At 50.1% G+C, this 26,400-nt stretch overlaps 2 protein-coding genes and 3 non-coding genes across 9 annotated transcripts in view; 3 read left to right on the plus strand and 2 right to left on the minus strand.

Annotated features, from left to right (window-relative positions):
- The window catches only part of LOC140904237 (uncharacterized), a 36,087-nt gene extending 34,432 nt beyond the window's left edge, over positions 1–1,655 (minus strand). For all 5 annotated transcript variants that reach the window (XM_073326697.1, XM_073326696.1, XM_073326699.1 and 2 more), the window contains exon 1: positions 566–1,655. The gene's annotated coding sequence lies outside the window, so the exon portion shown is untranslated. The remainder of the gene's footprint in view (positions 1–565) is intronic.
- A 1,241-nt stretch (positions 1,656–2,896) lies between these two features.
- TRNAQ-UUG (transfer RNA glutamine (anticodon UUG)) lies at positions 2,897–2,968 on the minus strand. Its single transcript has one exon. It is a non-coding gene; the product is annotated as a tRNA-Gln (tRNA).
- A 6,372-nt stretch (positions 2,969–9,340) lies between these two features.
- On the plus strand, positions 9,341–9,412 carry TRNAA-UGC (transfer RNA alanine (anticodon UGC)). The gene has a single exon. It is a non-coding gene; the product is annotated as a tRNA-Ala (tRNA).
- A 5,445-nt stretch (positions 9,413–14,857) lies between these two features.
- On the plus strand, positions 14,858–14,930 carry TRNAM-CAU (transfer RNA methionine (anticodon CAU)). The gene has a single exon. It is a non-coding gene; the product is annotated as a tRNA-Met (tRNA).
- Positions 14,931–22,924: 7,994 nt separating this feature from the next.
- The window catches only part of LOC140904148 (uncharacterized), a 29,835-nt gene continuing 26,359 nt past the window's right edge, over positions 22,925–26,400 (plus strand). The window contains exon 1 of the mRNA XM_073326459.1: positions 22,925–23,312. Coding sequence (XP_073182560.1) covers positions 22,925–23,312 — 388 coding nt within the window. The remainder of the gene's footprint in view (positions 23,313–26,400) is intronic.

The following is a 26,400-nucleotide window of genomic DNA, read 5'->3' on the forward strand; positions in this document are numbered from 1 at the left end:
CCACCATTCAGCAGGGCAACCTTTTTAAAGCTGCTTTAAGCTGGGAAGGAGCCAGCAGGGGATAGGTAATTGGCAAGTAATAGCTGGGGAGGGACTTGCGTGGGGCAGTTGTGGGTGGAGGCGGCGGCAGCTGGGCCTGGCTAATAATTGGGGAGAAAACGAGGAAGAACTGGAGAGACTTTTATGGATGTTTGAGAGGAGAGGGTCCTGTTCTTCCCCCTCCAGGGATGCTCTGCCTGCACAGAGGTCGTTCAGTCTCCAGCCTGTCACACTGTCTTTCCCCTCCCTGACACCTTCACCTCCAGACATACAAATGGCAACCCCCCACTGGGGCCCGATTTCTTTCCCCACATTTTGCCTCTCTGGGGCAGATCCTGGCCGGAGCTTGGAGGCAGCCTGAGGGTGGGAGTTTCCTTTGCAGCTAAGATCCCTCCCCGCAAATTCATTAGCGCCAAGGGAGCAGATCTGCAGAAGCCGTGAGAGCTCAGGATCCCTCTGTGCTCAGAGTCACTTTCCTGCCCGTGCCCAGTTCTCCCACCCCCACCCAAGGGTCTCTCTCAATTACCTGGAGTCTCCGGCTCAGGCTTGGTGTCTGCAGAGCCCAGGGTTGCCCTATGGGCTGGCTCCAGCTGGAGAAACTTCCCCCCACTTCAGCTGGAGACACAAGAAGCTTGAATGCTGGTCTCTCCCCAGCTGGGGAATCAACAGCTGCTCCTGCTGGGCTTCCAGTCACAACGGAGGCAGAGCAGCAGCTTGGAACAATACCTGGTCTCGGTTCTTTGTTCTCCCCAGTTCCTCCTCGCTCCTCCCTGCTCCCAGCTGCTCCAGCCCCTTCCTGTGTGTGTCCTGCAAACACTAACCCGCGCTGCAGCAGCGATCACTGGGGCAAGGCAGGGCTTTCTCCGGCCGCAGCCAGCCCCCCTCTCTGCTCACCACCCATGTGTCTGACTCGCCAGAGCCGCTGTATTTACTGAAACACTCACACACGCGCTCTGGCACCTGGCTAGCCCTTTCAGAAGCCGATCTAGCTCGGGGAGAGGGATCACCGCTGGCTGGGAAGAGGAAAGTGACCAAAGTCTCCCAGCCTGAGAGGGAGAGAGAGACTGAAAGGGGCAGAAGGAGAAGTAAGTGGGCAGAGCAGTTCCCAACTTCCCCATCATTTCACCTGTGGGCAGATTCCTAATCAGCTGTGTGCAAATATCCCCAGTGTGGAGCAAAGCACAGATCCCCCAAGTTATGCCCAGGATGCCTCAGTTCAAGGATTCCCTGCTATCTTCCATCCCCAAAATGCAGCCAGGATCCCCAGACTTGAGAGGAAGGGGTAAGCAGCTGGGGGTGGACGGTGCCTGCAAACTTTAGTGCCCAGAGATGTAATGGTGTTGCAGCTCAATTAAGCGTCAATAAATGCAAAGTAATGCACATTGGAAAACATAATCCCAACTATACATATAAAATGATGGGGTCTAAATAAGCTGTGACCACTCAAGAGAGAAATCTTGGAGTCATTGTGGATAGTTCTCTGAAAATATCCACTCAATGTGCAGCGGCAGTCAAAAAAAAGGGGGGGAACAGAATGTGGGAAATCTTAAAGAAAGGGATAGATAAGAAGACAGAAAATATCGTACTGCCTCTATATAAATCCATGGAGCACCCGCATCTTGAATATTCTGTGCAGATGTGATCGTCCCATCTCAAAAGAGATATATTGGAATTGGAAAAGGTACAGAAAAGGGCAGCAAAAATTATTAGGGGTATGGAACGGTTGCTGTATGAGGAGAGATTAATAAGATTGGGACTTTTCAGCTTGGAAAAGAGACAACTAAGGGGGGATATAATAGAGGTCTATAAAATCATAACGGGCTTGGAGAAAGTAAATAAGGAAGTGTTATTCTCATAACACAAGAACTAGGGGTCACCAAATGGAATGAATAGGCAGCAGATTTAAAACAAACAAAGGGAAGTACTTCTTCACACAACACACAGTCAACCTGTGGAACTCCTTGCCAGGGGATGTTGTTGTGAAGACCAAGACTAGAACAGGGTTCAAAAAAGAACTAGATAAATTCATGGAGGATAGGTCCATCAATGGCTATTAGCCAGAATGGGCGGGGATGCTGTCCCTAGGCTCTGTTTGCTGGAAGCTGGGAATGGGTGACAGGGGATGGATCACTTGATGATTCCCTGTTCTGTTCATTCCCTCTGGGGCACCTGGCATTGGCCACTGTCGGAAGACAGGATACTGGGCTTGATGAACCTTTGGTTGGACCTGGTGTGGCCGCTCTTATGTTCTCCGTCATGTGTCACTAGCCATAGACATAGATCATAGAGTATCAGGGTTGGAAGGGACCTCAGGAGATCATCTAGTCCAACCCCCTGCTCAAAGCAGGACCAATCCCCAATTTTTGCCCCAGATCCCTAAATGGCCCCCTCAAGGATTGAACTCAAAACCCTGGGTTTAGCAGGCCAATGCTTAACCCAATGCTCATCCCACTGAGCTCTCCCTCCCCCTCCTACAGTCTTCCTCTCTACCAGCTGAGCTATGAAACTAATGCAGCAAGTGTCTCTCAGTGCAGGTATGTTTTTGAACACAGGTCACTCAGTAGCATTGGTTATTGTCCCTAAACAAATTATTTCCCCATTATCCCTGCACTGGTTGCCGAATTGGCAGAGCCACTCTCAAGCCAGTCTGAGTGTGCGTGTGGATCTTAGCAGCAGTTTGGAAATGGGGATGTTAATTAGGAATCTCTGCCCAGTCTTAACGCTGGTGTCGTCCCTGCTGCTCCCTCACTCATGCAAGAATCTTCAGTGACTTTTCGAAAAGGGAAGGAAAACTGGCTCACCGACTGCTATGAGTTTTTCTTTACAATGGGACGTAGAAAGAAAGCAACTCAAGACATGGTTCTACAGAGATTTGAACTCAGATCACTGGATTCAAAGTCCAAAGTGCTGCCCATTACACCACAGAACCAGGAATAATGGGAAAAATGTATCAGTGTCCTAATCTGAAGGTGCACAGTTTGGCCCTCAGAGAGGGCAGGTTTTGTTCTGATCATGAATATAAAAACATAAGAATGGCCATACTGGGTCACACTAAAGGTCCATCTAGCCTGGTGTCCTGTCTTCTGACAGTGGCCAATGCCGGGTGCCCCAGAGGGAGTGAACAGAACCGTGATCATCAAGTGATCCATCCCCTGTCGCCCATTCCCAGCTTCTGGCAAACAGAGGCTAGGGACAGCATCCCCGCCCATCCTGGCTAATAGCCATTGGTAGACCTGTCCTCCATGAATTTATCATGTTCTTTTTTGAACCCTGTTCTAGTCTTGGCCTTCACAACGTCCTCTGGCAAAGAGTCCCACAGGTTGACCGTGTGTTGTGTGAAGAAACACTTCCCTTTGTTTGAATTAAAAAGATGTTTTGTCAAAACATGTTTTGAACACAACAATGACTAAAAAGTGCCCTTCCCCTCACCAGTCCCCAGCTTTTCTCTAACAAATGTATTGAGAGAGGTTTTTGAAATGAAGGTTAACAGTTAATTAGCACATTATGATTAAGGTTGGGAGTTTGTCACAGAGGTCAAGGTTTGGATTTGGGTGTGGGAGGGGGCAGGGGCAGGGAACAGGGTGAGGCAGGCTCTGGGTGGCGCTTACCTTGAGGGCTCCCTGAAAGGGGTGACATTCCCCTTGCTCAGCTGCTAGGCAGAGGAGTGGCCAGGCAGCTGTGCACCCTGCCTCCACCCAGAGCGCTGACTTTGCAGCTCCCATTGGCCGGGAACTGCGGCCAATGGGAGCTGCGGGAGCGGTGCCTGCAGGCAGAGGCAGTGTGCAGAGCTGCCTGGCCATGCGTCCACCTAGCAGCTGAGCGAGGGGATGTTGCCCCTTCTGGGGAGCCTTCCAGGTAAGCAGCACCCAGAGCCTGCCTCACCCTGTTCCGTGCCCCAACTCCCTGTCCCCTCCCCCACCCAATCTTTGCTGCTGCTGGGGAAGTGGGGGAGGTGTGGAGCCAGGTAGGAAGCCTGCTGGCCCCACCAATCCCCCTCCCCTCCCCCAGCACCAGCGGGGGTCCCAGGCCATGTGTCCCCCCCCCAAGCAGCCGGGCCACCCTCCCCCAGCACCCATAGGGCCCCCGGGAAGCCCCCCCTCCAAGTTTTATTCTTTGGTATTTTTAGTAAAAGTCATGGACAGGTCAGGGGCCGTGAATTTTTTTTTTTACTGCCCATGACCTGTCCCTGATGTTTACTAAAAATACCCATGATGAAAATGTAGCCTTAATTATAATTAAAGGAAAGCAAATGACCTGGGGTTCTAAACTTCAGTATTTTTGTCCCCAGCGCTGTCATTTTTGTTACATCCTCCGTTTCTATTCCTCTCTCTTTCCCCTTCTCTGATAATGAGCAACCGTAAGAGAAGAAGAGGTTAAAACCTGTGCTAGGGGGCGGCTAGGTTTGGATGACGAATTTAAAACCATCACAGCACCCTCCAGTGTGACACTGACATGATCAGATTCTGACCTTCCATTGACACTTCACCAACAACCGTTTCCCTGAAGTATGTTGCTGATTATTTCAATGGCTCCGACACCGACACCTGCTGCCCATCCGGCTGGTTCATTGCGCTGTTTGGAACCTGCACCTAAAATCACCCCCTTCTTGGGCGCAAGATTCAAAACTGCCCAAGGAAACCCCATTGGGTTTCAAGTGTGATATGGGCAGGGAGGCGAGGGGACAGCACAGGGGTCTCTGAGCTCCTCCTTTGTCACAGGGAGTGGGGTCTCGTGGGCTAGAGCAGGGGGCTGAGTCAGGACTCCTGGGTTTTAGTTCTCTGGGAGAAGAGTGGGGTTTAGTGCTCAGCACAGGGAGAAGGGGAGCCAAAGACAAAACACCTCCCCTTTCAGCATCAATACACATTCAATAATCACATGGCTTCTCAATCCTTAGGTTCTGGAGCCATGGTGTGGCTATTTCATGTCACTTCTTATTGTTAAAAGTTTTGGGTACTTTGCACAGAAACGTTATTTCCTTGGGAGTGTTTGAGGAGTGGAAGCTGCATTGATTTAATTTAAAAAAAAAAAAAAAAAAAAAAGAAAGATTAAAACATTTCCCAGACAGCTCGGTCCCAACCTTCCTCCCTCGCTGCTGCCAGTGAAGTTTAGTTCTGCCCCACAGCCCCGATAAGTGCTTGGTGCACATCCGGGGTTTGATCTGAAGTGAATGTAGGGGTGACTCTGATCACCTGGACTAGAAAAATTCAGACACAATTCTAAACTTCTTCATTTTCAGTTTAAACCCATTTTAACGGAAAAATTCCTGGGTTCTACAAAAAGTGTGGTTCATTTTTTTCTGATTTTCACCCTGCTTTTGTATAATTTAATTATGTAAAAAATAACTTGTTTTATTAGGAAAATACAATACATTGTGTGAGATATATGTATTACGATAATACATGAGTCTGTGTGTATATGCAAAGCCTCCTGTTGAAGAAAGGCTCTGAATAAGTCTAGAACAGGGCCACATCTGGGTGAGGAAACTGTATGTAGGGCCATGAATGTAGGGCTGGGGAAGGGGGTTGGGGTGCGGAGTGTGGGAGGGAGTGCAGTGTGCAGGAAGGGGCTCAGAGCAAGGGGTCGGAGTGCAGGAGGGGTGCGGCAAGAGGCTCAGGGTGGGGGTTGGGTTGTAGGAGGGGGTGCAGAGTGTAGGAAGGGGCTCAGGGCAGGGGGTTCGAGTGCAGGAGGGGGTGCAGAGTGCGGGAAAGTGCTCAGGGCAGGGAGTTGGGGCGCAGGATGGGGTGCAGGGCGCAGGAGGGGGTTCAGGGCAGGGCATTGGGGTGCAGGGAGGGCTGCAGAGTGCAGGAGGGGGCTCAGGGCAGGGGGTTGGGATGCGGAGTGCAGGAGGGTTCAGGGTGTGGGCTCTGCCCTGGTGCTGCCTACCTGGAACTGCTCCGGGATGGCAGCGGTGCGCAGCAGGGCTAAGGCAGGCTCCCTGCCTGCCCTGGCCCTGCGCCACTCCTGGAAATGGCTGGCACTACGTCCCTGTGGCCCCTGGGGGAGGGGGAGAAGAGGGCTTCGTGCACTGCCCTCACCTGCAGGTACCTTCCCCAAAGCTCCCATTGACCGCGGTTCCCCATTCCCAGCCAATGGGAGCTGCGGGGGGGGGGGAGGGGGGGGCGGATGCATCTGCAGGCAAGAGCAGCTTGCGGCACCCTCTGCTCCCCCATCCCCCAGGGGCTGCAGGGACGTGGTGCTCTTGCCTGCAGGCACCGTCCCCCGCTTCCAGGAGCGGTGCAGGGCCAGGACAGGCAGGGAGCCTGCCTTAGCCCTGTTGCACCACTGGGCTGACAGTCCTGCAGGCTGGATCCAAAGCCCTGATGGGCCGGATTTGGCCGGCGGGCTGTAGTTTGCCCACCCCAGTCTAGAAGATACACACAATAAACAAACAGGCATGCATGCCAGCTCTGAAGTGGTGCACCTCTGCACATTTCAAGCTGTTAGCAACAGGAGAAAAGGATGAAGCTGAGTGTATGCGTTGCAAATGGTGTGGCCCAGTTATTAAATGTCAATATGTATAGCCTAATAGTTGTAAGTCTGCAACAGTAACCTGTTCATTCAAACGAAAAGTTTTATTTGGGGATTAGAGAGAGATTGTTTTCTTAAACTCATTTTGTTTTGAGTTCTGTTTTAGTTCTGCAGCAAACCACATCAATGAATGGAATTCAAAGCTTTCATCTACTAAATACTTTTCCCCCCTGTCTTTCCATCCACCAAAATAAACCCCGATAATTACCCAGAAACATTATTAATAGTTGTTTGCACTGATTTTCACCTGTTTTTGTGGTGGTGATAATAAACACTAATCAATTCCCAGGAAAAATTAAATAAAATAGAACCTGAAAATGAAGGACCCTAACAACACTATGTGTGGCGAAGGAGACACAGATGTGGTGTTTGACTGTTTTTCTCATTTAAAATGTACTTGATCATTTCCATGGCAAAAATATTTGTACAAGACCATGAAAAAAGGAAGAAACCATGAAAATACCCAAGGGAGAGAGGGGGTTTCTGAGGGACGGGGTAGAGATGGAGATTTTCATGAAATGGGGAGAGGCCAAAGTAGGGCCTTTCCCTGAAGCAAAGCAGGAGTTTTTTGTGCAGTTTCATTTTAACCCGAGCCCCCATCCTGTAGCCCCTACTGACACCTGCCCCCCAACATGTGACCTAGAGCCACTGGTGAGTCCTGAGACAGCCCCACTAGTCTGGCCCTCCTCCCCAGTGTGAAAACTGCAGATCCCCCAGCGCTCCCTCTCCTAGGGGTCTGTTGAAAGGCAGCGACCTGCTTGATAAGATAGCGGTGAGTATCCCTGCTCCTGCTACAGGAGACCAGAGTTTGATTTCCCCGTCCCCCTGGAAGGCTGACTGTCTGACACACTTGGAAGTTTCATGCTAATTCAGACTCACCTGCTGATCAGCCTGGGGCTTGCTTTCAATGCTGCAAGTGATTTGAATCCTTGAGAGGAGAACTAGGGTGACCAGATGTCCTGATTTTATAGGGAAAGTTCTGATTTTTGGGTCTTTTTCTTGTATAGGCTCCTATTACCCCCCACTCCATCCCAGTTTTTCACTCTTGCTGTCTGGTCACCTTAAGCAGAACCCACAATTCCAGCTTCTTTGTCTCATTGCGACATGATGCAACCAAGTCTGTTGCTGTCCAGTTTGTGGTGAATCTCTTTCTGTTTTCTTCATTGTTCCTGGGGATGGGAGTTTTCCCATTCATCACATATCTTGATGGGAATGGAAAGGGAGAGAGAAGAGGTATTTTTTTTTCGGTTTCTTTCTCTCTCGTCACTTTCTGTTCTTTCCTTCCCATCCAGGAGCACCCCTTTCATTTCAGATGGTGGAGTGACCCGCCCCCCCTTCCCCGTTCTCAGCATTCAGGAGCCTTTGGAGCAGAAAAATTTGAGGGGCGGGGGGAGCAGGAGGTGTGAATTGTTGGCAGGAAGGAGTCCTAGCAGCTTTTCTGAGAAATGACTCGCCCGTCTCTAGAGTCTCTCCTGTGGGCTCTGAGAAGCAGGATGGGGCCTGTATGGTAAAGTTCATGCAACATTCCCCTTTCATCTCAGCCCTGGGATGTCGCCAGTAGCTGCTGTCCCCTGGTGGCAGCAAAGGAAGTTTCCGCCCACCCAGGAGACCCCAGCCTGGAACTAAAGTCAGCTTCAGGCTTCTCCTCTCTCCCTTCTTGGAATCAAGCTCATGTTTTTTACCAAGAGTTAAAGCAGCCCGAACCCCCAGAGTCTGGAGCAATGTCACAAGTTTGCATTCTCTCCATGGAAGACAATTTGTTAAATCTCAGATGAGTGGAGTGAAATCAGTTCTCAGCCTGAGTCCTTTGCTCTTAATCCTGAGGATATTGTCCCACCATGGGGCCATTTCCCGCCTCTCTTTCCTACAGAAGCACAATTTTCTTTGCACAGACACAGGAACAGCAAGATCTTTCTCTGTCCCTTGTGCAGAGCAGGGTGTCAAATTCCATGGAACCTTCCTCTTCTGCGATGGAAACAATGGACAAGCAGGGGGCCCTGGGCACCTCCAGCCCTGGCCGTGAGATGTTCCCTCCCCTCTTTCTTTATGCTGCTACAGGTATTTCATGGAATGTCTGGGATGGGGGAAAAGCTGAGTTCACTCCCTGCTGAGGGAAAAAAGGACCCTCAAAATCTCAGGCCCTCAGGGAAACCCCAACCCCTGCTCCCGGGATCACTGAGGTGCTGGGGATTTCAGTAGGAAAGGGACTGTCTGAATTGTCAAGGTGGGGAATGAATAACCATCTACAACTAGATCCACCTCATTAACCACTGACACAGGCTGATCGTGCTGCAGATAGATGGGAAACCGGGAGTGAGTCTTTGCTGTAGAGCCATGGAAACAGTGACCCAATTGCACTGCAGTGAATGTGCTGGGGAAAGCTGGACTTTACAGGCAAGTGGAAATAGCAGATCCTAGAAACACCTGGAGCTCCCCACACCACTTCTGCCACCATGGTCAGGTGCTGAGCTGCTCACCTAGCCCCCCACCTCCATGACCTTCCAGCAGGGGATTGCAGCACCCTCCCCCCGCCAATGCAGGGGAGAGGGCTGAGTGTATCTCTGCCCCTGAGTCCAGGGCAGGCACTCTCTCTGCCCCACACATAGAATCTGGCCCTGCTGCAAAGTGCCCCCTAAGAACCAGCAACCTCCAGGACAGCAGGTTTGGCCCTCAGAGCAGGGACTCTGTCCCTCATGCTGCTTTTAGGCTCCCAGACGCTCTGGAAACAGGGGGGGAGGCTCTGAGTGTAACCCATAGCAGCTGTAGCCCATCTGGGGATGTAGCTCAGTGGTAGAGCGCATGCTTTGCATGTATGAGGCCCTGGGTTCAATCCCCAGCATCTCCAAGTTCTCTTTTCACCCGGCTGCTTTGCTCATGCCCATCAGGGATGTGGCCCACCAGTCTGCTTGCACGAGTTTCAATCCTGCTCCGTGAGGGGCAAATGCCAATTGCATGGAAGGTCTGGGGGGGTTTCTGCTTCGAAGTCACCTTGGTACTTTTAAGATTCCCACCTGCTGTGCTGTTTGGGTCAATGGTGGATGAGAAGGGAGAATCCTCCAGCACTGGAGGGGAAGGTCCCATCTGCCCAGACTGAGGGGCAAGGAAACGGAGGGTCAGTCAGTGCTCAGAGAGGAGAGACGTCAGTGATTTACACCCATCAGGGGATGCTGTCCTTTTGAGGCGAGTGCAGCTGGCTTGGGATGGTGCTGACGATGGATAGAAAAAAGTCTGGAGTCAATGACAGATGAGACCATAGAAGGGAAAGGGGAAGGGTAGCTCCATAGAAGGTCCTGGGTGCTCAGATGCCCTGGCCTGTCCTAGAGAGAGAAAAGAGATAGAGGGACCCAGCCCCCCTATAGTGATCCTATGGACAAGAACCTTGTTGGGAGTGGGGAGAAGGTTTCCTCTGGACAAAGGGAAGCTGAAATCCCCCAATGTCCTGGAATTTAAGCAATGCAAGCTTCAAACCCTGCACTGGTGTGGGCTGAGGTGCATCAGCAGAAGGTTGGGTTGGACAGGGGCGGCAGGTTTGTATAATTTTTGGTGGTGCCCAGAATGAGATCAAGTCCTGCCCCCACCCCCCACACCTGCCTAAGGCTCTGGGAGAGAGTTTGGGTGTGGGGTCTGGGCTCATGTAGGGGGTTGGGGTGCAGGAGGGGGTGTGGGGGGCATGCCTTTGGAGAGAGTTTGGGTGTGAGGTCTGAACTGGGGCAGGGGATTGGGGGTGCGGGAGTGGGTGAAGGGTGCGGCGTTTACCATGGGCATCTCCCAAAAGCAACCCACACCCCCCTCTGGCAGCAGCTCCCACGCAGGAGGGCTGGTGGCATCTCTGCACACCGCTGCCCGCAGACTCCACCCCCGCAGCTCCCATTGCCACAGTTGGCAGAGTTGGCGCTCGGGGTGGGGGCAGTGTGTGGAGACCCCCCTGCCTCAGGGGCCACAGGGACGTGCCAGCTGCTTCCGAGAGTGGCACGCCACGCGGAGTGAGAGTGGGCAGGAAGCCGCCTTAGCCCCTTTGTGCTGCCGGTGATGGTGGTGGGGGTCCCAGACCCTTTAAATTGCCCGGGGAGGCAGGTGGGACCGTGGAGGGGGGGGGAACGACACTCCCAAGGCCCTAACATTTCTTTGCACAACAATAAATCTTGGAACAGGATAGAAATGAAATGGCGGCAGAACCTAAGAAATTAAGAGCCTCCTGATTCTTCTGTGTGCATTGACTCCGAACGGGAGCTGTAATTTGACTCACTTTGTGGCTGCAGCCGGTAAAATATCAGGACAAAGTCATCCCAGTGATTGTAACACTGGGTTTGAGGAGGCTTTGGTCTTATTAAAATGTAATTGGCATGTTATACTTGTGTTTTTAAAAGTGGCTTCCCCAAGCAATCCCAAGTTGTTCTTCCCACAGCTGGCTGATGGTGGGCAGCAGGGGATCTCTCCGATCTGCGGGGGAATCTCTCTGGGCCCCACTGTTAGTTCTCCATCCTTTCTCCCCTGTAGCCAGACAGCCAGCCCCCCCCCCCCCCCCCTCAGACCAGCATTGCTGGAAACACAGGAGGAAGCAGGAACAGGGCACTTAACATATATTCCAGCACAGCCTTTGAAGCTGTGAAAGCACAGGTGTGCTGCTACAATGTGCCTCTGGGAACAGATACGACGATTAAGCTCACAGCAGGCAGAGGCCCTGTGACAGACATGGCTCTTAGCCCCTACTAAATAGCATGATGCACACACACCAACATCCTAGGTGGGAAAATATTTACCCTGATAAAATAAATGTCCAGTAGTCGAAACTTATTGTTTCTCTCCTTTGCAAGTGTAAACTACTCTTGCGAAAGCTGGCGTCACCCTGACAGACCAGCCTCAATCTGGCATAAGAAAGGAGAAAGAGAATAAAGGAGTACAGAGGTATAAGTAGGGGACCTACAGCACCATGATTTTTGAGTGCTTTTCACTATCTATCTGCTGGTCAGATAAGTGACAGCCTCCCAAGGCTTCTGCAGCTAAGAGGGTCCCTACGCCTTGTCCCTTATTCGTCTTTCCGCGGAATTGAGTGACCGATCCTGGCTTGGCACCGCTGGAATCGAGAGATGCAAGGAGGGTAAGAAGCACCCACACCTGATCTCCTATCTTTAGTGTACACATATTTTGAAATAGAGCTCTATACTTTGTTTTCTTTCTTTGGGATTGTGGCTTCAGTTTTGTAACTTGTTTGTGTGTGTAACATCTCTACATTTAAATAAGTAGGCACTAGCAATTTTGTAACCACATGATTAGAATCTAGCTTAATAAATTTTGGTAACCATTTATGCATAAGCCTGACTTGTTTTCTCTGGTTTACTGTAAAGCAGCCAACACAATTAAAGAACCTCAGCCGTTTGGGCTCTAAAGCCTGGCCATTAGGTGAGAGTACTAAGAGCCTAGCGTTGAGTTGTGCCGCCTCCACGGGGCAAACTCTTGGGGCACCTGTCAGTCAATCCTGGCTGCCCGCTGCGAAGGAGCTCTGAGCTCTAGCAGTTAAAGTCACGGGTGTGGAGAGGCTCTTAGTGCTGCCATTGGGGCACCTGTCAGTCAGTATTGACTGCCCGCTGCGAAGGAGCTCTGAGCTCTAGCAGTTAAAGTCACGGGTGGTTAGGACCTTGGGGCATCCGTCAGCCTAGCCCGGGCTGCCCGCCGCGAAGGGACAGTGCGTCCTAGCGGTTAAAGTCACGGATGGTATAAACGGGCATAGCTGGCACCTCACCAAACATCCTTGGCTGTCGGCTAACACTCCCCCTAACCACGCACCCCTCCCTTCCCCATTATCAATGTTTTAGAGTGACCCCTCCCTCCCTTTATGGGATACAGACTCTCTGTGACAGAGACTGACTAGGGCTTCTCTCTGCAGGGCCCCAGTGGGGAAGGAAAGAGACAGGGGTTGGGAGAAGACCGGTAGAAGGAGTCAAATGGGGCTAAACCAGAATAGAGGAGATTTTCTTCCTGTTAAAATGTACTGGATTCTCATGGCTGAAAAGCCATGTCTTTAGTTAGGTTTGAAGCATCTGCCTTTCAATTATCAGGCAAAGGTGTGAACCACAGAGACTGGTAACCTAAGAAGCCCCTACAGTGATTCATAGATTCATAGATATTTAGGCCAGAAGGGACCATTATGATCATCTAGTCTGACCTCCTGCACAATGCAGGCCACAGAATTTCACCCACCACTCCTAAAAAAGACCTCACACCTATATCTGTGCTATTGAAGTCCTCAAATTGTAGTTTGAAGACCTCAAGGAGCAGAGAATCCTCCAGCAAGTGACCCGTGCCCCATGCTACAGAGGAAGGCGAAAAACCTCCAGGGCCTTCCAATCTGCCCTGGAGGAAAATTCCTTCCCGACCCCAAATATGGCGATCAGCTAAACCCTGAGCATATGGGCAAGATTCATCAGCCAGATACTACAGAAAATTCTTTCCCGGGTAACTTGGATCTTACCCCATCTAAAAACCCATCACAGGCCATTGGGCCTATTTACCATGAATATTTAATTACCAAAACCATGTTATCCCATCATACCATCTCCTCCATAAACTTATCGAGTTTAATCTTAAAGCAAGATAGATCTTTTGCCCCCACCACTTCCCTCGGAAGGCTATTCCAAAACTTCACTCCTCTGATGGTTAGAAACCTTCGTCTAATTTCTAATCTAAATTTCCTAGTGGCCAGTTTATATCCATTTGTTCTTGTGTCCACATTGGTACTGAGTTTAAATAATTCCTCTCCCTCTCTGGTATTTATCCCTCTGATATATTTATAGAGAGCAATCATATCTCCCCTCAACCTTCTTTTAGTTAGGCTAAACAAGCCAAGCTCCCTAAGTCTCCTTTCATAAGACAAGTTTTCCATTCCTCGGATCATCCTAGTAGCCCTTCTCTGTACCTGTTCCAGTTTGAATTCATCCTTCTTAAACATGGGAGACCAGAATTGCACACAGTATTCCAGGTGAGGTCTCACCAGTGCCTTATATAACGGTACTAAAACCTCCTTATCCCTACTGGAAATACCTCTCCTGATGCATCCCAAGACGACATTAGCTTTTTTCACAGCCATATCACATTGGCAGCTCATAGTCATCCTATGATCAACCAATACTCCAAGGTCCTTTTCCTCCTCCGTTACTTCTAGTTGATGTGTCCCTAGCTTATAACTAAAATTCTTGTTATTAATCCCTAAATGCATGACCTTACACTTCTCACTATTAAATTTCATCCTATTCCTATTACTCCAGTTTACAAGGTCATCCAGATCCTCCTGTAGGGTATCCCTGTCCTTCTCTAAATTAGCAATACCTCCCAGCTTTGTATCATCTGCAAACTTTATTAGCACACTCCCACTTTTTGTGCCCAGGTCAGTAATAAAAAGATTAAATAAGATTGGTCCCAAAACTGATCCTTGAGGAACTCCACTGGTAACCTCCCTCCAACTTGACAGTTCACCTTTCAGTAGGACCCGTTGTAGTCTCCCCTTTAACCAATTCCCTATCCACCTTTCAATTTTCCTATTGATGCCCATCTTATCCAATTTAACTAATAATTCCCCATGTGGCACAGTATCAAACGCCTTACTAAAATCTAAGTAAATTAGATCCACTGCATTTCCTTTATCTAAAAAATCTGTTACTCTCTCAAAGAAGGAGATCAGGTTGGTTTGGCACGATCTACCTTTTGTAAAACCATGTTGTATTTTGTCCCATTTACCATTGACTTCAATGTCCTTAACTACCTTCTCCTTCAAAATTTTTTCCAAGACCTTGCATACTACAGATGTCAAACTAACAGGCCTATAATTACTTGGATCACTTTTTTTCCCTTTCTTAAAAATAGGAACTATGTTAGCAATTCTCCAATCATACGGTACAACCCCAGTGGTGCAGCTGGTTAGTGCAAAGGGGACTGCTGCTGGGGTTATGAGTTCAAGCCTTACCTGGAACCCTGGTTTCTATTACACATATAACTTCCCCCCCACTTGCTTTGCACAATTCACATAGAAAGTGCCATCCTAGGGTAATGAGAGTAAGTTCTAAAATGCGGAAGTGGGTCCCTGGCTTGGGAACACGCCCTGTCCCATACTGCCATCATTTCTGGTAGATTGTTCGCTGGTAGGGAGAATTGATTTATTTGCTACTGAAAAAGCTGCCAGGACAGGCCTCTGGGCACCAGATCTCCTTGCTTCTTTCAGCACACCCCTTGGCTTCTTCTCTGCCCCAGTCACTGCTGTAGGAGGGTCCTATATGCACTGAACCTAAAGCTTTCCCAAGGCTTCTTAGTGCAGTTGGCAGCATGTCAGTCTCATAATCTGAAGGTCCTGAGTTCAAGCCTCAGAGAAGGCAACTCTTCCTGCTTCAGCTTCTCTAAAGGAAATCAGAGAAAAGAAACTATAGGAGAGTGGTTTCTAGACACACACACAGGCTTTCCAAGGCATTAACTTTTCCTTCTCTATGGAGTTTGTATTCTCCATAGAGCAAAATAAAAAACACCAAACATGCAAGTCTAAGCCTAAAACAGTATGAAACTCAATACAGATAGAAAAGGAGGACTTGGGGCACCTTAGAGACTAACCAATTTATTTGAGCATAAGCTTTCGTGAGCTACAGCTCACTTCATCGGTAGCTCACGAAAGCTTATGCTCAAATAAAGTGGTTAGTCTCTAAGGTGCCACAAGTCCTCCTTTTCTTTTTGCGAATACAGACTAAAACGGCTGTTACTCTGAAACCTGTCAATACAGATAAAATCTCACCCTCAGAGATCTTCCAATAAACTTCTTTCACAGACTAGACTTATTTCTTGTCTGGGCCCAATCTTTTCCCCTGGTATAGTCCTTGTTCCAGCTCAGGTGGTAGCTAGGGGATTTCTCATGACTGCAGTCACCTTTGTTCTGATCCACCCCCTTATATAGCTTTGGCACAAGGCAGGAATCTTTTGTCTCTCTCCTGGGGAAAAGTCCCAGGTTTAAGAGGGATTCCTGTACCAGGTGACATGGTCATATGTCCTGTGAGACCCCAAGCCTTCATTCTTCCAGGCCTGACTCACAGGAAGGCTTGCAAGTAGACAGAGCCATCTACAATAAATTGTCCTGGTTAATGGGAGCCATCAAGATTCCAAACCACCATTAATGGCCCACACTTTGCATAATTACAACAGGACCTCAGAGTTATATTTCATATTTCTAGTTTCAGATACAAGAATGATACATTCATACAGATACGATGAAAACACACAGTAGATTATAAGCTTTGTAATGATACCTTACAAGAGACCCTTTGCAGTAAGCATATTCCAATTACATAATATTCACACTCATTAGCATATTTTCATAAAATCATATGGAATGCAATGTCACAGCAGGGAAAGGGTTTCACTGTGGCACCTGGGAGCAGTTGAGTTTCATGTTCAGGTTTTGGTATGAATTCCTCCAGGTCTCTCATAACCACACAGGGACCTCAGTGGGTGCTCTCGATACAGGAATGGCCCAGATACGATAAAGTGATGAGGGTTGGATTTTCCTTTTATTTTTGTATTTCCAGTAACATTTCTGTTTGCAATTTCGTTTTGCTTTGTATAACTGTGTTTTCTCCTGGATCTGATATTTAACTAAAAAAAGAATAAGGCCTCAGGGCGCTGGATGGAGAAAGCAAGCAGCCTGGGGCTAGGACTGCTAAGAGAGCGAGAGTAACAGGTTTTCTGTATTGTTTCCAGCCTTCTTTCTCTTGACCCAAAGTTGCCTCTTTTGAGTGTGAGCCTGGCTAGCTCAGTTGGTAAAGCTGACTCAGATTTTTAATTTGAGGGTCCAGCGTTCAAGTCCCTGGTCAGGCAGAGGACACTTTCCCCCTCTGATGTCCGCCAAGAACTTCAAAAGCCATCTCTTGAGGACCCTCCTTGACTTTACTTTTTCCTTTTCAGGACTTGGGCTTTCCTAGGAAGGACCCTTTACAGCCTGGGACTGAAGGTGCAACTTCCTCACATGCCCACTGGCCTCACAGTCTGGAGGAAGAAAGGCCTCTGGGCCTGCAGCAAAGCGCTGCATGCTGACTTGTTGAGGAAATGCAGGGCTGGCCAGTGAGGCATGTTCCCACAGGGTCCTCCCTGCCAGAAAAAAACTGTCCCCATAGAGTCCTCCCTGTCAGAAGTCAACAGAGTTTGAGGGATCCCCTGCTGGTCCCATGTTGTAAGGGCCATTGAATCCTACAATCCAAGTTCAAATCTCAGTGGGACCTTGGGGCCCTTTGGTTACCAGCTAACCCTACCGGGGTTTCCAAAGCTTTATCTTGCTCTCTCAAATGACACGGGAGTCTGTCTTTTGCCTGCTCACTGTTGTGACTTGAACACAAGAGGGGATGTTTGAGCCAGAAGGCTGGAGGTACCTGGAGTCCTGTAGATAGGGATGCGAGTTGCATTTCCTCTCAGTCCTGAAGCTGGGCTGCAAGCCTGGTCTAGGAGGCAGCCCTATTGGTTGATCTACTGTCAACCTAAGTCACTTGGGTGGCATTGGTGTTCCCCAGGAATGCTGAAGGGAGGGCCTAAGGGAGGGAGGCTTAATATTCCTCCCTGTCAGTCAGAGCAGAAGAGGAGGGCTGCAAGAGTGGGCAGGCTGATTCATAGAAGGTTAGGGTTGGAAGGGACCTCAGGAGGTCATCTAGTCCAACCCCCTGCTTGAAGCAGGACCAATCCCCAATTTTTGCTCCAGATCCCTAAACGGCCCCCTCAAGGACTGAACTCATAACCCTGGGTTTAGCAGGCCAATGCTCAAACCACTGAACTATCCCTTCCAGCATTTGATCAGGAATGAGATACGGCCGTATTTTTTTCAAACCCACTGGGTGCAGCACCGGCTATGGGGTGGCCAATGGTGGCAGAAGTGGGAGGAGATTAGGAGGGACCCCCGTCTAGTGTTCATCCACTCCCACCTTATGTCCTACAGCACTTTTCAGTGCTAGGTGGAAGGTGCTTGCAGGATGGCTTCATCCACAACAGTGGCTGCCCTCACAGCAGTGGCAGCCACAGTGAGGTCCCCCTTTGGCTTGGTCCGAATGAAGGTCAATGTACCACTGGGTGAAACAGGCTGATTTTAGGGAGCTTCCTCTGAAGGTGAGCAACTGTCCCCAGAACTTACTGACAGGAGCTTTAAAGTATTTGCAAATGTGCATGGCTGGTACGTGCAAAGCAAAGGCTGCCCAGGGGCGCTGTGTCAGGCTATGGTGCCACTTGAGACTATGGACCACTTTCTGGTGGCTTGTTTTTTACCCAGCAGGTCTGGGGACTCCTGGCTCCACGAGGGGCAACTTGCCCACTGGTCTTGCAACCTGGAGGGAAAAGACCTTGTGCTCTTATGAAAAGCACTGGGGGGTTGTTGTGTCTCTTAGATAACGGCAGACACTGTGCATGGAAGTGGGAGCCGTGTCTCTCTGCCTCCATCTTTAAGCGAATTTGCTGACTTGGGTTTTTCCTTTCAGAGGCATGATGTGTGGAGCGTTTGGCACTTTTGCTCCTCGAGTGCTCTCTCCTGCAGTAGTGCAAAGCGCGCTCTACCCAGAGCCGGAAAGAAATCCACCTTCGGTGTTTGCTGCTCACCCAGGGCCTGCTTTTCTCGGAGGGAGCAGATTGTAGGCCCAGGGCTCAGATCCCACCCCCCACATCTGGTTACTGCTGCAGCTGTTGGGGCTAGTTCCTGTAGTGGGAGGCATGTGAGAGCTGTGGTATTGGAATGGTGTTGAAGGAGCATGTATCTGCAGTGCCTGGGGGTACTCCATGCCTTTCCCAGACAGCAGGCGTTTGTGTGTAACCAGTTTCTGGGAAGCTTGGGTGAAACTCAGTGTTGGGGCCTGAATTTTCATTCCACTAAGGGGAGGAGCTTTACCTTTAGATCCCTTCAAACAAGATCCACAACCTCAGCTGGCCCTTACCAGGGTGAGCCAGATGAGGGCCCTGGCTATGCCTGGATAGGACATTAAATGCCTAGCAAGTTCCACCTACTCATATATACCCCCCCCCCCCATTCAGTGATCCCTCCCTTGGCTACATGGCCCTCACACACACACACTCCCCAAAAGCCTGCCTGGGGCACAAGAACTTCATCAAGGGCTGACAACAGGGTTTTTTTTTCTTTACTAGTTTTTGCTAATTCCCTCTTAAAAGCTCTTTGAACTATTTGCATCACGTGGTCTCTCGGGTCCCCTAGGTAGGTTGCCCGTTTTTCTCTTTTGTAGCTCACCATTCTTTGGGATTAATCCTCTGCTCCATTCTATCAACAACTTTATTCTGCATGTTGTGGGAGCATCTGTCCCTCCTATCAGGAATGTCATTAGCTCCAGGGGACAGGGGTGACCTAAACTAGCTCCATTGAGATAAAATTACTTCGCCCTTATCTCCACTCGGATTTCCCATGGCCTTAGCTAGCTTGATGTAAAACCACAACTATTCCTGCAGAAGAGACATAGCGTGTGTATAGTGGCAGGGGAGGTGGGGTCTAGCAGGTTTACTCAGAATCTCACCAGTGCTCCATCAGTTTTCCTTGTCTAAACAACCCCGGAGCTGTTGCTTCCACTGCAAAGTGATTGTTAAAATCACCAAGTCACCTTTGGGCACTGATTCCCTCATTCCCATTTGTTCTCACATTCATAGATTATCAGGGTTGGAAGGGACCTCAGGAGGTCATCTAGTCCAACTCCCTGCTCAAAGCAGGACCAATCCCCAATTTTTGCCCCAGATCCCTAAACGGCCCCCTCAGGGACTGAACTCACAACCCTGGGTTTAACAGGCCAATGCTCAAACCTCTGAGCTATCCCTCCCCATTTGCATTGCCATGGATTGTGCTGAATATCAGCTATTTTTTGCGCCATTTTCTCACTTACAATATATTTGATTATAGCAGATTCTTTGACACTCAAAGACAATTGGGTGTATGGGAGGGATTCCCCCCTTTCCCATCATCCCAGCAGTGTTTCCTTCTGTCTCAGCTGTGCAGAGTTTATCTTCTTCACATTATATCCCTCCACTTCCCATAGTTTCCCAAGACACAGTGTTCTGAGCTCTCCATGCTTGGGAATCATGGTTTGATTTCTTTGATCCTACATCAGACTCATTAGGTTTGGAGGTGAGTCACAGACCTAGAAGGAGAATGTTTAATTGGATCTAAAACCATGTGATCATTCTTTGTTTAAACCCCATATTTCATCTATAGGCAAAGCCACCTCCTGTCTTTTTCCTTTTGAGTTGGGATTGTTTTTGGATGGGAAGGCTGGTTGTTTTTTCACATTATGATGATGCTAAAACTTCCTAAATCACATGACTCAGTAATTGTCAGATAGCGTGGAGTGAAGCAGGTTTCAAAGGATGAGAGGAGAAGATGATGGGAGAATCTGTTGTCCTGATTCTGAGTCATCAGGTGTATCCTGCTCTGGAATTTAACTTTCTGTGAAACCAAAAGGTTCTTACCCCTCGGTGAGAGGTGGGTTTTTCTCTCTCTCCTGAAGGCCGTTTTGTTACATAAATGGACATTAGTTTTGTTTGACAGAATGCAACAGATTTCCTGGGGAATTTGAGCCAAATGGTAAAATAGACTCTATTTTTTTTCTTTTTCCTTTTGCTATTTTCCCACCCTGCCATGATGACATGGAGAAAGTCCAAGTGCAGTTCAGTCAACAAGAGAGAATACTCCACGTTATTGGACATGCTAACAAAGGAATAGTAGCGTGGTTAAATCTCTGCTCTGACATTGTGATCTCCAGCAGACTCCAAACTGTGCAACTAACTGAAGCAAGTTCAGATGATCACAGTGGTGTTCAATTGTTCAGGTCAATATTGTCTCAGACGATCCATGGAGAGAATTCCAAAGTAAGAGGCATGGAAGGGTGCAAAATCCCCTTGTATTTGGTTCTCAAACTGGTTGTGTCCCAGGCCCTACTGGAGGTTACTCCTGAAGATCTCACCTGGCTAACCTTGTGAATTAGGAAATGTTGTCCCGAACTACGCAGATATGGAGGAAAGAGAAGTGGTGCTTTGCTGAACTCACCCTTTCTAGTTGCTGCAATTGTGTATAAAACGAAATCAGTGTTGAATGTGAGACAGCTGCAGAAAAATAACTTTTTTCTCATAGAAACCCCATCTCTGGTAACTCAGTGAGACTCGGATACAGGGCTGTAATCTGGTTCCTAATTTAGATCAATGACACCATCTTGAAGAAATAAACTGGGCATGTTTGAGAGGCCATTCTTCACTACAATTACCCAGATTTTGGGTGGTCTGGTAAAGGATTCTACCACGGAGAAGTGTAAATTTACCCTGACCAAGGCAAAGGATTTGCAAGAACTCAGGTAGAAATAACAGGCACGCACTTGTTCATTTTCACCACAGAGAAGAAGCTGGGGTGCACTATGACCCAGGTCAAACTGTTTTTGGAACACCACGGCTGCTACTCTGAAAACTGCCTAGTACAGTGGCACTGATTACAGCCCCAAAGGACGCCAGGGTTAGATTGGGAACAATTGTCCTCTACCATTGAGATCCAAAGTTCCATGAGGCAAAGTGAGAAATGGTTGATGCCTTCAGAGGACGTTCCTTCCTCATGGATCCCAGTCTGGCTGCCTGGTCGGACAACAAGGACTTTTGTGCTGTGGAAGGGATGGTAACCAATGAAGGAATGAATGGGTCAGGCACAGAATTCAGACTGCAACATTTACAAATCTTGTGTCCTGATTCTATGCTTTTGTCTCTTAATTTTGCTCCTATGTCTCATCCATTTTGACCTCTTCTCCTCCACCTCCTGCTATTTTGGAAGATTACAAAGTATGAAAAAAAGTACAGGCTGTAATTGCAAACCTGCCCTCCTAGGAGACCCTTTCTACCAACATTTATGGCAGAAGACCCAGAGATAAATGAACTATCAGAAGTGGAATGAATCTATATTGGGGTAAACTGTAAGGCTCACTTGGTCTCAACTGGGATTTCAAAGGAAACTAACACATTTCATAGAATCATAGAAGATCAGGGTTGGAAGGTACCTCAGGAGGTCATCTAGTCCAACCCCCTGCTCAAAGCAGGACCAATCCCCAAGTAAATCATCCCAGCCAGGGCTTTGTCAAGCCTGACCTTAAAAACCTCAAAGGAAGCAGATTCCACCATCTCCCCAGGTAACCCATTCCAGTGCTTCACCACCCTCCTAGTGAAAAATTTTTTCCTAATGTCTAACCTAAACCTCCCACACTGCAACTTGAGAGCATTGCTCCTTGTTCTGTCACCTTCCACCACTAAGAATAGCCTAGACCCATCCTCTTCGGAACCCCCTTTCAGGTAGTTGAAAGCAGCTATCAAATCCCCCCTCACTCTTCTCTTCTGCAGACTAAATAAGCCCAATTCCCTCAGCCTGTCCTTGTAAGTCATGTGCTCCAGCCCCCGAATAATTTTTGTTGCCCTCAGCTGGATGTTTTCCAATTTATCCACATCCTTCTTGTAGTGTGGGGCCCAAAACTGGAGACAGTACTCCAGATGATGCCTCACCAATACCGAATAGGGGGGGAATGATCACGCCCCTCGATCTGCTGGCAATGTTCCTACTTATACAGATCAAAATGCCATTAGTCTTCTTGGCAACAAGGGCACACTGTTGACTCATCTCCAGCTTCTCATCCACTGTAACCCCTAGGTCCTTTTCGGCAGAACTGCTGCCGAGCCACTCAGTCCCTAGTTTGTAGGAGTGCATGGGATTCTTCCACCCTAAATTCAGGACTCTGCACTTGTCCTTGTTGAACCTCATCAGATTTCTTTTGGCCCAATCCTCTAATTTGTCTAGGTCCTTCTGTATCCTATCCCTCCCCTCCAGCGTATCTACCACTCCTCCCAGTTTAGTGTCCTCTGCAAACTTGCTGAGAGTGCAATCCACACCATCCTCCAGATCATTTATGAAGATATTGAACAAAACTGGCCCCAGTGCCGACCCTTGGGGCACTCCACCTGACACCAGCTGCCAACTAGGTAGTGTCTGTGGGAGGGGAAATAAAAAAGCCCCTCTCCCCCCCCCCATTGCAAACCCTGGGGTCTCAGTCCCACTGGGGTAACTGTAACCCCCTGTGCCAGGTTTTGCCCTCTGTCAGCGCCTCACCCCGAGCTTCTCTCCTGCTCCTCCCCACCAGCCCTGATTTTGCCTTTAGCCCCTCTCCTAATCCTGCCTCCAGCTGCTTGACCCCCCGACCAGTCAATTTCCGGCCCCTGCTCAGACCCTGGGCACCCCCCTGCTCCCATTCGCCCCTTGGCCCCTTAAGGGCAGGGGGAAGGGCAGTGGCTTCAGCACATGAACTGAGCATGCTCAGGACACCGTAAGTCGCACAGTCCTATGGGGGGCAGTTTACCGCGCTACACCGGCCCCCGGCCCCGGCCCCGCCCCCGGGGCTCGCTCCGGTACCTGGAGGCTGCAGCTCCGCAGCGGGGCGGGCAGGGCCCGGGGGCCGTGAATGAAGGTCTCCCCGGCATAGACCCTTCAGCGCAGCCGCGAGCGATCTCTGCCTCTGCGCATGCCCGACTCTCTCCCGCACGATTTGCGCATGCCCAGAGCCGGGACACACAAAACGCTCCAACGGCGCCGCACGAGCTACAGAGAGCCGCAGCCACCCGCAGCCCTTCTAGTCCTCGGCCCCCTCCGAACGTCACTTCCGCTCCTGGGAGAGTCAGAAACTACATCTCCCAGCCTGCCCTGGGGGGCGCTTCCTCCCTCTCCAGCCCAGGTAAGGGAGGGCCCCGGAGTCAGCCTGACTCTCCCCGAGTCTCTCATCCCCTCCCCCCCGCGCAGACGCCCCCGACCCACGCCCCTCCCCCACCCGGCGCCTCTGAGACCCGGAGCCCCCGGCGCCTTCCCGCTTCTCGGGCGACCTCTCCCGCCCCTGGGCCCGGCCGCTGCGCTGCGGGGGGAGCCGGGGAGCGCGGGCCGGGGCTGCTCGCTGGGCGGCCGGAGCCTCAGCCCCGGGGCCTCCGGCCCGGCTGCTCCCCGGGGCCCGGGCAGCGCCCCTAGGACCGGCCCCGCCCCGGCTCGCCCCGCCCCGCCCCCCTCGGCCAGCGCCGGGGCCCCCGAGGCGGCGAGCGGCCCGGCGGCCGGGGAGACCCGCCCAGCGGCTGGCCCTGGGGCCGGGGGTCTCCTGCCCGAGGGGCGCGTCCCGGGGTCGGGCAGCGGGTCGCGGTCACTTGCGCCCCCGCGTGTCCCAGCGCCCGGGCTCCGCGCCTGGCCGGGGAGCGGCCCCGGAGCGCGACCCGCCCGGCCCCGGCCGCAGGGCCTGCGAGCGAGCCCGGGCCGGGGCCGCGCTGGGGCTTCCCCCGGAGCCTGGTGTACCCCAGGCCGGGGGCTGGAGGAGCCGCTGGCCCCGGGAGGACCCCGCCGCGTGCCCCCAGGTGTGCGCGCCCCCCGGCGGGGAGCCCCCGGTGCCGGGAGCCCAGCCCCCCGGCCGCCCCGGCTTCCCGCCGCGCCCCGGGGCCGGCTCGGCTTTGCTCCCCTCGCCTCAGACAGCCCGGCTCCCCTCGCGGGGTCCCCCTGCTGCCACGGCCCGGGCAGAGTCCGAGAGAGGCCGTCTCCGGCGGGGCCCAAGCAGCCCGGGGCTGTGACGGGCCGGTGCGGAGGGAGCAGTTCCTGCCCCTTCCTCCCGTCTGCTTTTCAGAGTTTGCCCCATTTTCTCTCTCATTCTCCAGTGTTCATGTAACAGTCTCAGGTCTGGGAGGTTTGACCTGCAGCGAATTTTATTTCTGTGGGAAATTGTCCTGAATCATTCCCCAAACGAGAAGGGGCTTAATGGGTGCAGCTTGCCCAGCCCTGAGACCCAGCTGCCTCTGGGGTGGGATGGGGTGGCCATTCTGTGCCAGCACCAAAGCCAGGAAGGGGGGGGGACAGAAGGAGGGAAGAAAACCCACGGGAGACTGTCCAGCCCAAGGTTACACAGTCCTGGCTACTGCTGCCCCCAACTGCCCAACACAGCTCCCCTGCTAGCCCCCAGTCGCCTGCCTGCCCCTGCTGCTGCCTCCTCCCCGCTGCCAGGGAGTTTTCCTGCTCCATACTCCCCTCACCTACCCTCTTAAAGTACCTCCCCAAAGGGCTCCCTGCTGCCCATGTGAATGGTGTGTTTGTGTGTGGGGGGGAATTATTACTGTCTGTTTAATGAACTTCCATATGCAATCCCGTCAAAGTGTCCAACTACTCTCACTTAACAGAAAATCTCTTCAGATCCGGGTGCTTTTCTCTCATTATCAAATATTTCTTTTGAGACCTATTTCTTCCCCAGTTCTCCAAGATAGATCTAAAATATCCTGTGTGCAGTGCTGTAGTAGCCATGGTGGTCCCACGATATTGGAGGCTGCCCCCTTGATTTATATACAGATGTTCCGTGTTATTCTCCATCCCATTCCTTATGAATCTGCACATGTTAGCTTTTTTGCTGGCAGCTGTGCATTGAGTGGAGCTTTTCATTGATCTGTCTACAGCAACATGCAGATCCCTTTCTTGAGTTGTGTAGCCGATAATATGTTCTGCTGATGCCACTAGGTGTAATGCATGTTCATAGGGGTTTCTCTCCTACTAATGTTGGGGTGTCCTTCTCCTATAGGTTAGTGTATTAATGATCTCATCTTGGGGTCAAATGTGTCAATTCGTTGCTCCTGTGGTCAGACATCTGCGGCTGTTCTGTCGAAAAGCCGGTGTTAGCTCATGTTCCTCTGGTTGGCTGATGTCTTTACAGACGAAATTCCCGCTTAGATACTCTGTTTCCAGTTCTCCAAATCTTAGGGGTGACTGTTAGGCCATTTGTCTGTGTCAAAGTTCATAGGCCTCAAGCCTTATGCTAACCGTTCAAACCAATATCGTACAGGATACAGGCCTGTAGGTTCCTGGCATTACTGCTGCATAAAATAAATGCTAAAGCTGGATCTAGGGGCTACATTTGATAAATGATAGTTTGAAACATTTGAAAAATGATAGTTCATTTACCCCACAAAGTGTATAAGTAGCTGCAGTTTTTTCTCTCCAATGTGCATTGCTTTGCATTTAGAAAGACAAGGTGGGTGAGGTAATATCTTTTATTGGACCCACTTCACTTGGTGAGAGAGACAAATCTTTGAGCTACACACAGATCTCTTCTTTAGGAGAGTGGCCTAAAAAATTGTCGTCCTTTCTCTCTAGCTATCTATTTCTAATTTAATATTCCCTGAGATTTTTTCCATGTCTTACTAATAATAAAATAGTAACCTAAAATATCCTCAGATTTTGACCTTTTCTCCAATTTTTGAATATATTTAGAAAAGTTTTGCAGATATTTCCTATTTTCTCTCAATTGTCAAATAACAATATGAAATTCACTCTCATTTTACCTCTTTACCTACTATTGACGATCGATATAAAATCCCTCACGTTTTTCTGCTTTCCTTTCTAGTTTGTGAAAATCGATCAAAAATTCTCCAGATTTCTACCCTTTTCTTTTTAATGACTTAACATGGATATCAGCTGCCAGATTTTTGTCTTTTTCCATGTAATTATCAAATATCTGTTAAAAGGCATCTTGCGTTTGGAGACGTTCCCATGTTTAGTTGCAGCAAGTTCTCCTGTTTTGGAGGAAATTTGTTGCCTTAGTCATTCTCCATCCTGCCGGTTGCAGGGAGTTAAAGGGTCAACTTTCTCCTCTCATTTGAGACTCATTTCTTTCCCCCTTTATCTTCATTAAAATTTTGCTGATGAAAGTGACTTGCCCCATATTTAATACACATCAAAGCCAGAGTGTCTCCCAGCTGCTCACAGGACAGTTGGCTGGACCCTTTTCTTTTCCTCAGGGGGCACAGGAT

The sequence above is a fragment of the Lepidochelys kempii genome, chromosome 28 (assembly GCF_965140265.1).
Source record: "Lepidochelys kempii isolate rLepKem1 chromosome 28, rLepKem1.hap2, whole genome shotgun sequence".
Lineage (NCBI taxonomy): Eukaryota > Metazoa > Chordata > Testudines > Cheloniidae > Lepidochelys > Lepidochelys kempii.